The sequence below is a fragment of the Pseudopodoces humilis genome, chromosome 3 (genome assembly GCF_049639895.1).
Source record: "Pseudopodoces humilis isolate 2021_Gansu_Grassland_sample_001 chromosome 3, ASM4963989v1, whole genome shotgun sequence".
Lineage (NCBI taxonomy): Eukaryota > Metazoa > Chordata > Aves > Passeriformes > Paridae > Pseudopodoces > Pseudopodoces humilis.
Genome location: NC_142202.1, coordinates 81,743,955 through 81,759,886, shown reverse-complemented (window position 1 = coordinate 81,759,886; position 15,932 = coordinate 81,743,955). Strand labels below are relative to the sequence as shown.

The following is a 15,932-nucleotide window of genomic DNA, read 5'->3' as shown; positions in this document are numbered from 1 at the left end:
AAGTTAAGCCAAGAAGCTCTGTGTAGCAATATGCTAATGCTATGATATAGAAGTATGGTGGCGGTAAGGACTCCCTCACAGATCCCAAAACATAGCAACAAGTCTAGTTTTGGCATTGTAAGTCATCTAGCTTGTTATGCAAGGGTGGGACCAGATGGTGACTCACACAGGAGTGGGGAAAAAAAAAAAAAAAAAGAGTTGGAATTGGTACCAGCAGCAAGGAGAGCAGGCAATGTCACAACACACCTATTTGTAAGAAGTTGGCCTTGTCTTTCTGGACCAGTTGATGGTGAACCAGACTTTCTCAACTTAATATGGTGTGAAATAACCCTAGCACCCCCTCAGTGTCCAGGGAAGACAGAAGAAAAGAGAGTTAACATGGAGTAGCTTCCCTTTCCAACTACACACATATTTTTAGGTGAGACGAAGGGGAATTATAAAGAGCTGTAGAGAGCAATGCTATAACTCTGCATGGTGTTTTCCTCCACCTCCCCAAACCAGTGGGAAAGGACAGCATCTCTCCACAGACTAAGTTTGTCATAGCCGTAACTGGTCTGGTGAACAGTTTAGGAGAAATTACAGCAGAGGCAAAAATGCAGCATTGGAGAAGAGTGCTGCATATCTGCATTGCAGGGTCTGCAGCTTCCCAGAGGGACTGCACATCTTACTGATGCCAAACTGCAGCCTTCTATGTACCTGTTAATGAACTTCTCACTCTCTGGATGTGATTGAGCCCACTTCAGGTCTTGGGAAGAGCAGGCAGATTTTTTCACTTTTACACAAAGAGATATTAATATCTAAAGCTGGAGAGAGGCTTAATGACAGAAAAGTGACTCCCACAGATCTTGGAGTTCCCAGACACACAGGCAAGCTGCAAGAATCATATATATGTATATTTATATACACATATATATGCATATTTCTCAATATCCAGTACTGCCTCTGGGACAGGCAGTCAGGTAATTAATAACGCCCACATCAAGGTTTGTCTCACACCCAATGGGTTAGCATAACAGTCCAGCATCTTTCACAGGTCTTTGCTAAAGTTGCATCTTTTAAATAAATTAAGATAAGCATCTTTTCATTTCACAAGTTAACAATAAACACTTTGGACTGTATATCCATAAAATGACAATCTAGCACTGCAATACTCGAGCTCTTTGGAGGTCCTCCCCTCAAAGAAACTTCTAGAGAACCAGTAGGTCAGTTACAAGCAAGCTGCCATAAAATCTTTTATAAATTAAACGAACATTTTTGTATCAAACAGGGGAACAATAAGTCAAATAGCCAACAAGCAAATAGCCAATTTACTGTGACACAGAGGAAAATATAAAAATCCTACAAAAATATTTGTGTCTTATACCCAAAGTGCCACAAGTTCAGTGTATGTTCTTGGAAAGGTCTCACTCCACCTAGGTTAGAAAGCAATTACAGTGCATGGGTAAAAATAATCTGAATTTTTGATCAAAATGCTTCCCATCACTTAAGAAAAACAACAGGATTCTTTGAAGGATTATACCTGCTGATTTTGTGTTCCTGTAGATTTTTTTGCCTGTCAGCTTCTTTGCTCTCTTACTATCATCAAATTTTCTACCATTTACTCTCAAACCTGATAGGTTTTGTGTACTGATGATCTATTTCAGTACTTCCAGTCACTTCTGCAGATGTTCTCATCATTAGCTTATAGAAAAAAATGAAACAGATGTCAAGTCATTTGCTTGAGGCCATGCATAAAATCAGTGAAAAAGGGCAGAAATAGAGGAGAACAATACACTGGTATGTAAGCTATGTCATGAGCAGGTGGCTACTATTAAACTTATTTTGCAAAGCAGCAGAAATCATGACCTAACCTGTAGCCTTTGGACATTGTATGTAAGAAAGATTTAGTTGAAAACAAAAGGAAACATGCATTAGAAAGACACATTCTTGTAATGAACAATACTAGTCACAACCATATATTTTCTGGTAATTTTCATACGTACCAATCTAAGTCTGTTAAAACACCAGATGGCACAGAAAGATTACATTACAGCAAAGGATTAAGAGGTTCAACAAGAGGTCCAATCCCATGTCCTCTGCCTGCTGCAGGGTTTTTGACTGGAGGGCTGTTTTATTACAGGACTCTGTTTCTGCACCCTTCTTCCTCATTTTGGGTTGGAAACATTTATCCATTAAGGGGTATGAAGGGACAGGTACTACTTGGAAAGTCACAGCAATGTGAAAAATTAAAATAGCTTTTATAGTGAACCCTTCTCTTTCAGTTTTAGAATTTTGTTTATAGAACTTGTGAATTTGTCTTTTTCATAAGAAGAAACCACTCAAAGCTCTACACATAAACACAAACAATTACAGATTACAATTACAATACAGAAAACAACCATTGCTTGGCTTCATGATTACAATCAGCACGCTTAAAATAAGTTAGCTCTTCAGAAGTGCTAATAAAATAGACGAACTTTGACCTGGGAAACAAGGACACACGTAAGCAGAGGAGGAATATGTCTACCTACAGATACCAGCATACATTAATTTAGAGCTACAAAATTGTTCACTTCAAATACTGAAGTTCCCAAAGGAGTAAAAACATGGATTTAACATCTCAGCCCTTTTTATTTATTATTTTGACTCTTAACCAAAAAAAGTTTTTGCAAGACACATCTGTAGATGCCTCTAAATACTTTCTTAGAGGTTTGGTCCCTCTTTTCTTTCTTGTCTACTATGAACATTTATTTTTTTTCATAACACTACCACTCAACTTCCTGCCAGCAGTCAGTACAGTGGCACTACATTCATCAGGTAAGTCCTTCACAAAGGAGTTTATTTCAGCAAATGTTTCTGCAACTGGGGATTTTTATCTGCAACTGCAATTTTCATCCCTGCTTGCTCCAGTTGTCCATTGTTTCTTGTAGAACAGCCAGGGGAGACTGAATGAGATTAACATGTGCAGGTAGGTTCAAAACAGTAAGCACAGGGATCAACTTCTCCACATTTCGTGCAAACTACCCACACAATTAACTATAAGTGAAAGCCAGATCAATAAAGGTGAAGAAAATATACAAATACATGGAAAAATATCCCTCTAAAGACTGTCAAAACCAAAGAGGCTATATGTATGACTTAAGAGGTCTCTGAGTTACAGGTTGCTGTGCTGCTAAACTGTACAGGGGAAGTGCCACCACATGCCCTTACACTGTTCCCTTAAAATCACTGGCTTACTGTCTTGATACATGATGTGGGTTGGGAACTGCTTTCTGGGAGCTCTCTATACTTTCTTGAAGGACAAAGGATGGTTTCTTGACCCCTTATTTTGATCAAGAGCTTTACATAAAAGAGGCCACTCAATGTTATGGCAACATCACAGCGACACATTCCCAAAAAAGCCAGAAACAGAGGCCCTACCAAGGCTCCTAATTGCCGTTTAGACCACTAGATACAGTTAGTTTTCAGTTTTTCAATATTAATTTTCTCAATATTTGTTCCAAATATCAAAGCCCCAAATTAAAGTCATATATGAAGCTCTGCTTTTCAGAGCATGTTCCACAATGCCTTCTGGGCTCAGCGCTATTTCCATGTGAGTTAGTCCCAGTCTTCTTTATCTGAGCAACACAGGATTTATTTACTCATTCCCTTGCAAATATGGTCATTGCATTTGTCATTGATTCTACAGTTGCAGCGCAGCATTTCTCTGCAGAGCAAACCTCGTGCCAATAAATGCTAGACATTTAGTATCTAGATCTATTAAAAGGGTATGAAAGATGTGCTGAAATGCTGAAATCAATTCTATACTCAAAACTGCAAAAACACTTTAAAATTGCTTTTGCAGGTTTATATTATGAAAATATTGGTGAAAGAAATCTTGAGAAGGGTTTGGATTTTTTGTTTTGTTTTGTTTTTATTTTGTTTGGTTTGACAGTGTTAAAAAACAACATACCTTCTAAATCCAGAGCATGATAGTATAGCAAGACAGAAATGTGTCTCAGAATCCTCAGTTAGATGATGCACACTTGTGGAAAGTATAATTTTCTACTTGCAACTTATTTACCTAAACTTTGAATTCTTTCAAAAGAACTACCAGAAAATGATTAAGATAAGAATCTTGACTGATAGCATACTATGCAGTTGCTGCAGCAACTTGAAAAGACTCAATTTTGCCCTCCTTCCTCACCTCCCTCAGATGCAAACTGCATGCTACCATTTAAAACTTGTGGGATACATTTTATGCAAATCCACAAATCTGGGAAATAATTTTTAAAAAAAATAATAAAATTCAGGAAGTCAAAAAAGTATATATTGTTAGAGTAACCCTTTCTTTCTGGACATAGTATAAATACATTCTTCAAGTAATTTTGCCTTTATTTTATTTATTATAATGCTGTGCTTGTCATAACAAACAAAAATGGATGACAATTCTTTTGAGCAGGTCTGACCTCTCCACTGCCTCCCACAAACAAGTGCACCTTGTAAAAGTGAGGGTATGAAACAGTACTGCTTGTATTTAGCTAATATAAAAATTCTTCCAACATACACCACACCAGTCCTCAATATCATTCAGCTAAGTAAAAGGGCATTCTGTTTTCCTTATCTATGAAAAACCCCAAACCTGTCAAGCACTTCCTACACTTTTCTAGATCTTGTTTTTCAACAAAATTTTTAACAGAATCATTCTAGTGACTGACATAGAGAGAGCACTGTATTTACAAAGGTGAAAGATTGGCAGCTGCAATAAGGCCAATAAAAATCTACACACAGAGCTGTTCTGCAATATCAGTCATTATAAACATGGTCTAAGGCTCAAACCTTTCCTTCTCACTACCATCCTGCCACATGCACAAGCTTTCGACTAACACTATCCATGAACAGCCATCACACAGACAAACATTTTTCAAACCACTACAAACATAACCCATAGTTTCACTGCATTTTCAGGAACATGTCCTAATCTGTACATGAAACTTGCAAGAACAGCTGAGAGATTCTCAAGTGTCAGCTCAGCTGGAAGATAAAGTTCAGTACATGAGCTAATCAACAGCATTACGAAAATGAACAAGGATCTGCACTTTGCTTTTAATTTGGATGTTTTCCAAAATCCAGATATTTGAAATCTAAGATTATACAAGGAAATATACTGATAATACATTTGCCAAATGCCAGCAAGACCTCATAAAGCAAACATGGGTAAAGGAGACAAAAAGTTGCCCCACCAGTATGGGTGAAGTGCAACCACAAGATAAGATGATAAATCTTATTTGCTTTGATCTAGCTAGAACACACCACCTTTACTGTGGTTACCCTGGTATCCCAAACTTCAGCAAATCTAGGAACCAAAGTATGTACACAAAGGTTACCCTGGATTGTACAACTGTGCATGAAGCCAAGGATGGTATCTTTAGACTCCCCTTACTTGCAGCAGTCAGATCAAAGTTAGCACAAATATGCTGATGCACTTTGGTTAAACCTACTACGTACGATGCAGTCAAACCTGAAGAGGCCTGTGAGGATGTAACAGGATACAGTCATGGCTGACAGCAGCTGTGGAAACACTGTTTTCAGAAGAGGCTTAAACCATCATGTAGTGCTAGAGATTACACACATTCATATACAAATATATGGAAAGGAAATACTTACCCTAACTTCATAAACATTATCTGAATAATCCACAGTCTGGCAGACATAGCTGTACCCTCGAGCTCTTGATGACAAGAACAACTGAAAATATTAAAGCCATACATGAGGGGAAATATAATACATAAAGCACATTTACGACAATTATCAGCGAATTTCTTGCTACATCAAACTTACCTGAACAGAAATACTTAAAACATTCTAGTCCTGAGAATTCTACTGAAGAAAACAAATATTTAGTACTAACAACCTATTATTACAGACTCTTTTTTTGCTTATAAATTAAAAATAATGTACTCATTTTTCCCTGCATGTATCTGCCCAGATAATTTAGAGCCTTGTACAACAAATTCTAGTATGATCTTAAGTTATTTGGACATGAATATTCCTTCTGATGGCTCTAGCTTTAGAAACAGAAAATACCTAATTGTTTTCACTGCAATTGACAGAAATGTTATTCCCAGTACGGATTCAAGAGAACACTATTCAAGAGACAGGGATTAGATAATTTGGACCTACAATTCTTAACACAGTGTAACAATCAAAATCCATAACATCCACCCCCCACTTTGAACAGCCAAAGATGAATACACACTAAACACAGTGAGGAGAAAAGGATAGAGAAAAGTTCCCCATTTTGTGCCAACAAAAATGGCCTAAAGCAATTGAAGTGCTTCTCTAGGGCCTCTCCAAATTAAGCACGTTGCAAAAACCTGGACAGGAGAAGATAAAATTGACATTTGAGCAAGGTTCCATTGGAAAGAAGTACACTTCTCTAGAGCAGCACAAAGTTCAAGTAATACTTCTAATCTTGACATTCATAAATGTTATTATCCAAGAATGTTTAAAGCTAGGTAATACCACTCTATTAAGGATCAAAGAGAGATAGCAGTGGAGCAGACATAAATTGGGGTGATAGAAAAAGATCTCAAAAGGCCCTGTCATGGATAGGCACTGACTAGTCTTACCACAAGCCTGACTTCCATCTTATTTGAACTGAACTTGAGTATAAGTTGGTGTCTCATTTTGCACACAGCACTAGGAGTGCAGTCAAATGCAAAAACAAGTGTTATGCAGGAAAAAAAAACCACAGCAGACAAAAGCTTGTGAACCTCTGGACTTATTTGCTGCGTATGTGTTAAAGGAGGAAAATAAAAGAACTGTCCACAGAAATTAACCTAAAAAAGAAACTGAACTACTTCTGCATCATCTAAATCCATTTACAAACTACTGGAACTAACTGGAGCTCCAGTGTGGTCCCACACAGGCAGAAGCACATCCAGTACAATCAAGAAGGGAAAGTTTAGTTTGCACCGTTACAGAAACCAGCCAATCTCTACTGTGACCTACTGGATAACTCAACCAAGGTTCCCTTGGTAAAAAGGCAGTAAATTGATGTCACCAGACTGCCCTGAAGTAGAGTAAGAAATTCACGAGTTTGTGGCAAAATAGAGTCTATTCCATTGAGACTTCTGCATGTTCTAAACAAAATTTGCTCCAAATTTGAACCTGAATTTGAATTCAGCATATGAGTCTTGCACTAGAATTGTAGTTCTTTATGACTAACTATTTAATATAAGCTACCACAGATTAATGAAAGAGCTTGCCATCAGGATGGTTATTTAAATAACTTTTAAAGGTTTTTCATATTCAAATTCTGTTCTTAGCAGTGTCTGGAAATTTTACAATCGCTCACAAAATACAAGCAGTATCATTTTACTCATGACAATTACATTAAAACTTGTGTGAATTACAATAGCGGCACAGTGGTATTGTAAACTTCAGAAGCAGAAATTGCCTTGTTACAGGGAACAACTGAAACTTGAACACCTTCCTCCTATCAGTCTCTATGATCAAGAAAAGACACTTGCTGGAAGTACTGTATCCATTGCCTTAACATCCCTTGAATAACAACCTAACAGGAGAGAGCCAGAAACTCTGTGTATAAAGTGATGAGCTTTCAGCATATCAACACCAAATATGTATTTGCAGTCCTACTTCATGTTAATTCAGTGACTTGGAAATGCTACAAGCACATATCCTATAAGGAACATAGGTCTGCAAATTATTTGACTGCAAGTTTGGTATAATTCAGCTTATGGATAAAACAAACAAGTTTAAAAGAATATGTGAAAAAGACAGGCATGGCAGTAACACTGCAGAATTAATTTCAGGAGTTTCAGTTTTAGCTTGCCAAGATGATTAGATTTAATCTCTTCCTTCAAATATGCTTCCATGTCAGCATTAAATTCTTTTATACCTGCTGCACTTTGTTACTTAGTTGAATAGTCCAAGAAAACAATTTAGACAAAATGATGCTTAAGGTAAGACAGCTAAAATTTTACTAAACCATGTCTTAAAGAGAGGCTGAAATTTTATGATCAATGATTTTATGCTAGAAGCTCTAGGAAAGGGTCAAAATGTAGATCATCATCAGATATGCCATTTTTTTCCTGGCAAAAGTACAGAACAGACAGTTCTGCAATGCTGTAATTTTAACTGCTCAGTTCATTTGCTTACTTCTGGAAACAGATTTTGCAAATCTATGATCAGAAGTCTCCCAGGAAGACAACTCCTGATCCACACAAGCAGCCACAGCAGCATAAACTTAGCATAAGCCATATTCTGCACAGCTATCCTTGAATAATAATTACCAAACTGTTAGGTAATCCCAGTTACCTACTGCATACAGCTGATCCACTGCAGTGTTACTATTCATTTCCTCTGTGCAGAAAATCCAACAAAGGAAAAATGCAGCAACAGTGAAACTTATTACAAGTAACACACTCAGAACATTGCAAAACAAATATTAGAAGCCTGTATCCGTTTATTTTTATTTACAGATATAGCTCACTTCATTTTTATTGAAGATAACTTACAGACAAGATACTTTTTCTCACTACAGACAATGGACATCTGGATTTCTAAATATTATTAACACATGGAAAGTGTAAACAAACAGTTCAATTTCTAACAAGATACATTCTGATACCCTTTAGGATTATTAAGATGAACAAAAAAGTATCAGTTACAGGTGTTAAATCTACAGATTTTATTCTCTCCAGTATTTAGACTAACACAAATCTAAGAACTTGAAATATCTCAAAACACAAATTCTCTCTATAGACTCATTTAGTGCAATTATTCTCAAACAGAAACTGCCTATTTACAGAAATACCTCAAAGGCAAACTCATCTTTAAAAGTCTGTGCAAAACATTCACTCTCAACAGACACCAAGAACATGCAACATCATTTCATTTTGACATCCTCAAACCTCACCAAGAATTCCCTCTTGCAAGAGGGCATACACACCTCTTTGAAAATGAAGAAGTTGAGCAGAACCATTCCAAAGTTGTAAACAACCAACAGGAAGCGTAACTGGAAGGGCTCTCTTGTCTTCATCCATTTGGGGCCCAGCCAGACAGTGAGGAGATAAATAGTGCTTATAGTCAGCGTTGGAAATGGAGACTGCATCAAGGGCCAATCATCAACACGTTTGTCTGGGGGAGTGAAGCAAATAGAAATAGTCAACAAGGTCCAAATAAAATATATTCCATCATCACTTTAAGCACTGAATTTGTTAAGTATTATTTTCTCCTGGAACAGCTACATCAGATACTAGAAACACAATGCACTCGTTCTTTCTAGGAAGGTTAAAGAAAATAGTTTTTTAAAAAACTCCACAATATCACATTACCTCGCAGAGAGATTATGTCATTCAACCTCTGTTGTCCAGTTCTATGATCCAAAACAATAAAGCTAACAGAATCACATGAGCCCAAGGATAAATCAACCCATTAATCACCCCAAACAAATTTTGCTTATGATGAATAGTGATTGCAGTGGCAGTATAACCAAATATTCAACACCACTGCAAACGAAAGATACACAAATTTGGAAAAATACTGATAAAACCAGCAGCTTTCATTAGTTTAAAATTAGGCACTAGAAAGTCTCCTATTAATTTTATACAGGTTGTATGATGATAGATAACTTTTTCTATTTGATGTAGGTCAGTCTCATATTTCAGACAGAATACTAACAATGTTACCAGAAAACAATCAAATAAAAGAGTTCTAAAGGGATTGCTCTAGTCAATCTGTGCTGCCATATGGGAAACAAAGGTTTTATCTACAGTCTCCTTCAGTCACTCAGAGGATCCAGGTACATTACACATATTTCAGAGCTGAGAATATGCTATATTAAGTTCTGGATCAGTATGAAAAAGGCAATCTTAGCCTGATGAACCAGTGACATCCAGGATTAGAAGATAGCTCTGCTAGAGGAGGGAAGTGAGACTGCAGTGACACTTCCTTATTTAGTGCCTATGTTGTCCCATGTGTCACATGCCCCCCACTGCCCTGAAGGTTAATATCAAGTTGTAGCAAGACATAAAAGGTAACTGCTTCAGAACTATCAGAACTTCAGGCACTGCACAGCTCTATGATATTAACTGGATTATTTTCCAGATGCTTAGGCCAGTTACAGCTCCTATGGAAATCACATCAGAGGGCTCCTTGGGAAGCTCAAACTTCTGAAACACCTGCCTTCAGTCAAGTGTGGGCAAACTCACAAATGCAGCTGCCCAGATATTTTCCTGGAGGACAAGTTTCTTTAGAGAAGAGTAAGTCAAAGATCATGAAAAATCCCTACAGCATAAATTAATTCCAGGTTGTATTCCTGATCCGAGGCATACAACCAACAAGCTAGAAAACCTTTCTTATCAAGACACATGAGGAAACTACAGAACAGTGCTGTCATTACTTCTCCTACATTTCTTTCTTGCTTCATTTGCTCTACTTAAGGCCATAAATTAGAACCTAATTTTAGGAATAAATTTCATGAGGCCCTCTAATTCTAGTAAATAACAAGTACTGTGATCTAGGGAAAGTGAGCATAAAGAACACAGATTCTTCTTCCAGATTACTTAACAATAACTGAGCTGCACATTCCAAGGTGCTAGGAGGTCTAAAAAGAACTGGAAAAGAAGAAAGAGAAGCCTAACTGCTTCATTATGGCTGTTAATATCAGATGAGAAAATTCAACCTAATGCATGTAAACTTCAAGAGAGGACACTGATGCTGCCAGAATGATGGGATTCAGCCGTGTGGCCACAGCCACCTAAAGAAGCCAAAGGCCAGGTAGTGTGAGGACTACAGGGAGGAGTGTCAAAAAATCAGACAGATCAGCTGTAGAAACACAGGCAATAAAAGAGGACCTGAACAGAGTCAGAGACAACAGTTAGCACACAGCAGGCAAGTTCCTGAAACCACAGAGAATACCACCTATCGAAGCTGAAATCATTACTGCATTGCAATTATTACACTCTTATATCCTTTATACCTTAGTTCCCTCTTGCCTTTAGGAACTGCTCTACCAATCTGAATTTAAAAGCAAAAGATAACACACAAAAAGAAAGAAAAAGAAAAAAGAGAAAAAAAAGAAAAAAGAGAAAAAAGAGAGAAAAAAGAACGAAGAAGGAAGACGGAAGAAGGAAGAAGGAAGACGGAAGAAGGAAGACGGAAGAAGGAAGAAGGAAGACAAAAAAAACAAAAAAGAAAAAAGAAAAAGAGAAAGAGAAAGAACCTCATCATCTATCTGGTAGCAAGTAATAGGCAAGGACTCATCATGAAACAAGAAGAAGGTTGCCAGTTAAGAGACAGCCTTGGGAACAGTCAATGAGTGACACGCTTTAATCAAATCCACATCTGCCATCACTGTAGTGTACAGAGTTAAGAGCAGGTGAGGCAAGAGACACAGTTGCTTTCCCAGGTTTCTTGCAATAAGCAATATAAAGAGGATAAAGAGGACAAGACACATTAGAAAATCTGTCTTCTATTTTCTAACATAATGTTTCATCATATCTTACACACTAAAGTGGCAATACAAAGAAATGTGAAAGATGAAGACCTGAATTTTAGCCAGGAGTTGAACATTCAACCACTGCTGAAAATAGGAAACCATGATCTAGTCCAGATTTCTTTTTGTGTCAGGAGACAAAGATTTCTAGAATTCTAGTTGAAAGAATAAGGATTCACTAGAGGGTGAAAGGAAAGACAAAAGGACAACTTGTATTAAAACCCAGCTGCAAATAGGCTTTGCCTCACACCTCACCAGCACTGTAAACAATTCTTCCACTTCCTTTCCATAAATACTATAAATTGAAGAACTTCACTGGAGAAAACCAAGAGGTATATTTCATTAACTCTGACAACTGCACAGGAGCACCCGAGAAGCTGCCATTACTCTTCCATACCACGGTTTTGATACGCTGACAAAAAATCCTCCAACTAATTAAAATTAGAGATGGTATGTTTATTACATGCCGGGCACACCCAGGAAAATTTTCCAAAGGCATGTGCGAAATCTACAGGGCTCTTGCCCCCCTTTATCTACAAAAATCTTGCATATTCACTATATATATAACTATTTACTATGCCTATACATACACATTACCTAACCCCACCTACCCCCGCTTCGTATTAAAATTAATTCAAAGTCCTTTCACGCCTGTGCAGTTTCTTCATTCAAATGGCTCAGTGGGTTTTGAAATGGGTCAGTGGTCTCCTAAGACGAAGTCAGGGATGTCTTCTCGTGCTAAGCTTTTCACCTTTTTCTTGATGGCAGGCTCCCTAGCCCCTTGGACATAAGCCATGGGTTCCCATCCTGGTTCTGGCTGGATTCTGGGCCCAGGTGCAGTTATGGTTTCTTCATCTTCACAATGGCTCATCTTTCTTGTTTCCTTCTACAAACACAACTAAGTCAAGCAAATAATACATTGCCTTAGCTTTACCATCTAATAATTAATCCTTTACATAGTTTCTACCCCTCTTAATCAAAATATATTGCCTCTCTCTTGCCAGCTACATTTCTAGCTTCTAAGTTCTTTTAACCCTTTGATTCAGTTTCAGCCTGCTACTTTCCCTCTGCAAAGGGTTTTTGGACAGTGAGCCACTGCATCTCAAAGAAGTCTAAGTATTTACAGGAAAAACATGTATTACTGATATACATCTTGTAACACACTGGCCAGGGAATCTAACATTGCCATTTTGGGGGCCTGACCTCTCCTAGGACAAATAATTATACTTCAAACACAAAATGCTTCTAAGAGAGGGAACATGGTAGGCAGTTCAGTTCCGAAGTACATCCTGGCCAAAACAGTAGAAAAGTCTATTCCACTGTGCTAACTATGAACACCACTTTATTTTAATGGCATCTAGGAGCCTCTGCATGTAATTATTTTTAACTAGTACTGTGGCATCAGAAAACATGATACTATTAATCCCAGGATGTTTTCATCACAGGATCTCTCCCGGATAATGCAAAGTAACTTGTTGCATTGTAAGTCAACTCCATGTATCATTCCATACCAATTTCAAAGTACAATACCAATTTCATTTCAGTTTGCCTGGCAAGCCTGCTTGTCCATGCTCTACACAAAAAAAAAAAACAACCAGTAAAATGCAGACCCTTGCTCCAAACTTCTTTTCAGATGCTGTCTTTCAAACCAAGATAAATTCAAGATCTTAAGTCATCTGCTCAAGTAACAAACACTCCAAGCTACTTTAACACCTTCCTTGCTTCCATCCCCCAACCTGTTTTAGCAAAACCAGCATAATTTTGTGTCCTACTTATTAGCTGGTGCTGATGACCACAAAAGACTTCTGCAAATTACAGAGAACTGTAATAGCTTAAGGGGACATATGAGTGCAATAAATCCTGCAATATTTCACACAGAACAGGGATATTTTTACCTCAAAGATGAAACAAGCTTGAAATAAAAAGGCCAGCTCCCTGAATTAAAAAAAATCCCTCCAACTGCTGTAAAGCAAAAAGACCAGTGCCTTTACCTGATTAGAATTGACAGAGATTGACTGAATCTTTCAGGGGATTAATGCGTTTGTCTTTCAAATCCCAAGACCCAGATTCTAATTCCATCACAAATAAAATGTCTGCTGTGATAGCACAGCCTGTAGTACAGTGCTCTTCTGGTAAGGTGAGAAAAGTTTTAGAGCAAACACTTAGGGTTGCACTTTATAGCAAAAATGAATCCAGGCTATGCTAAAGCATCTGCTAACATGTTCCTGATAGAAAATTACCATTATGTTAGGAAATATGCATACACACAAGGCTTGCCTCTCATTTTGTGTATACACATTCTAACCTTTCACCTTGCAAATACAAAACCCAGAAGAACTTACATTTATATATTTATATGTGTATATATATTATATGTAAGTATATATTTTATTATTTATATATATAAAAATAATTGAAATTGCACAGAGGTACCTACCTTTGCAGGAAATTAATTTTGTGAGGAAATTAACAAGAAATACACACAAAAACCCCTTTGATTTCTTCCTTCAAAGCAAGAAGAACAGGACCAGTGCAAAGTCTAAATATCCTGCCTGGAAATGTCCAAAGAGGACGTAATTAACCTACACTGAAATACGGATTGAAAGTGAAAATTAATTTCAATAAGTAAGTCTGCAGTGATGATGTTCTAGCATTAAAAATCACCAGATACTTTTGAGAAACATACTGTAATTATTTTAATATGCCAGGCATTTCTGTTAAATATGGTTCAGCATTTCCTTTCAGATAGAGATTTTAGATGGTTACATTCCTTGCATTTTATTTAGCCTATGATCAATTTTTTCTTTCTCCAAGAAGTAAAAACTTTAAAAATAAGCAAACAAATGCATAGTACAGTTACTTTGACACTCACCTAGAGAAATCCTGAAACAGTACAATGGTGATTATCCCTGCTTTTAAAATTAGTTTTAGAGAAAGTATTATATTACTAAAATACATGATTTTTGCAGTTCCCTGGGTTCTTGTTAGGTTCAAAATAACTACTTAGAAAATCTTTATTTTTAATTTAACAACATATGCATTCCTTAGCTATAAGGTTGCTACTCACTAATTTATCTGGAGAGACTTTCAAAGTTATTAATAGCTATTGATACTATTCTCAGCGCAAAGACACTTACAGTGCCAATCCAGCACATCCATCTGTCCAATTACATTTCTAAAGACACTGCAGAAATGATGGCAAGCATTTAAAAGTGGTTCTGTGAGACCTCTCTGCAGATCACCTTTATTTTAACAAAAGTCCTCTCAAAGCCAACCTCAAGTTTAAGAAAGATTTCCTTAAACATTTGAGGTTTTAATTCCACAATATAAGGAAGACAAAGCAGTATTACCTAATTGGAGTACTGTTCCATGAGCAATAGTGTTTTACTTATCTAAGAATTTCCCACATCTTTTTAGTACCACTACAACTGAAATAATTACAAAACAAAAGAACATCTACAGGTGAGAAACATAACTTCACACACCTTAAAATATTTACAAAGTTTTCACACTAGAACCCTTCAATGACTTTAGTGGTCCCTTCCCTCCTCCTTTACTTTCTGGCTACAGATAAATATACAACATACTTCTCTCCAACATTTTTATTAGAAATATTGGTTCAGTCATGTAAATATTTACAAGTGAATACAAGATTCAGTTTGACTACACAACCACTGTAGACTGGATCTGTTGAAAGTAAACTTCAATAAGCATCTACCTGATTAGACCCTATGCTTTTAAACTAAACTGAGTAATACATCAGAATAATTTAAAAGTAGATTTACTGTTAGCAGTTTGTAGAAATTCCAAGAAAAAAGGAATGTTGACTAACTAAGACCTCAGAAGAACAACAGCTAAAGCTATAAACTTAACCTTTATAACAGTACAGGGCTACATGGGCTGCACAGTTTGAGACTGAAGATTGATAATGAAGCAGCACTGCAGAGTGAAAATTGAGAGGCCATGTATTTTTGAATTGAAAACCTATACAATTAAAAATTTTCTATTCACTTACAGTTATTTTAATAGAGCTGTTTATATGGCCCCAAACAAATTTTTCTTTTAGGTCGTCATTGTTTGAATTAACTTACCTGCTTTGCTATTGATAATTCATTGTACAAATTGCACTCTAATCCTCAATTCATGGAATTACAGAATCATTAAAGTTGGAAAAGACCTTCAGGATCATTGAATCCATCCTATGACTGAACACCACCATGTCAATTAAACCATAGCACCTAAGTGCCACGTTCAGTCATTTCTTGAACAACCCCAGGGATGGTGACTCCACCACTTCCTGGGGCAGCCCATTCCAATGTCTAACCACCCTTCCAGTGAAGAAATTTTTCCTGGTGTCCAACCTGAACCTTTCCCTGAACAGCTTGAGGCCATTTCCTCTTGTCCTGTTGCTAATAATCTCAGTTTTGAAAGTTTGTTTTGTTTTTTTTTT

At 37.0% G+C, this 15,932-nt stretch overlaps 1 protein-coding gene across 1 annotated transcript in view; it reads right to left on the bottom strand.

Moving 5' to 3' along the window:
• The window catches only part of ELOVL4 (ELOVL fatty acid elongase 4), a 38,136-nt gene that overhangs the window by 8,610 nt on the left and 13,594 nt on the right, over window positions 1–15,932 (bottom strand). Inside the window, exons 2-3 of the mRNA XM_005518159.3 lie at window positions 8,936–9,123; window positions 5,626–5,706 (exon numbers count right to left, since the gene is read on the bottom strand). Coding sequence (XP_005518216.1) covers window positions 5,626–5,706; window positions 8,936–9,123 — 269 coding nt within the window. The remainder of the gene's footprint in view (window positions 1–5,625; window positions 5,707–8,935; window positions 9,124–15,932) is intronic.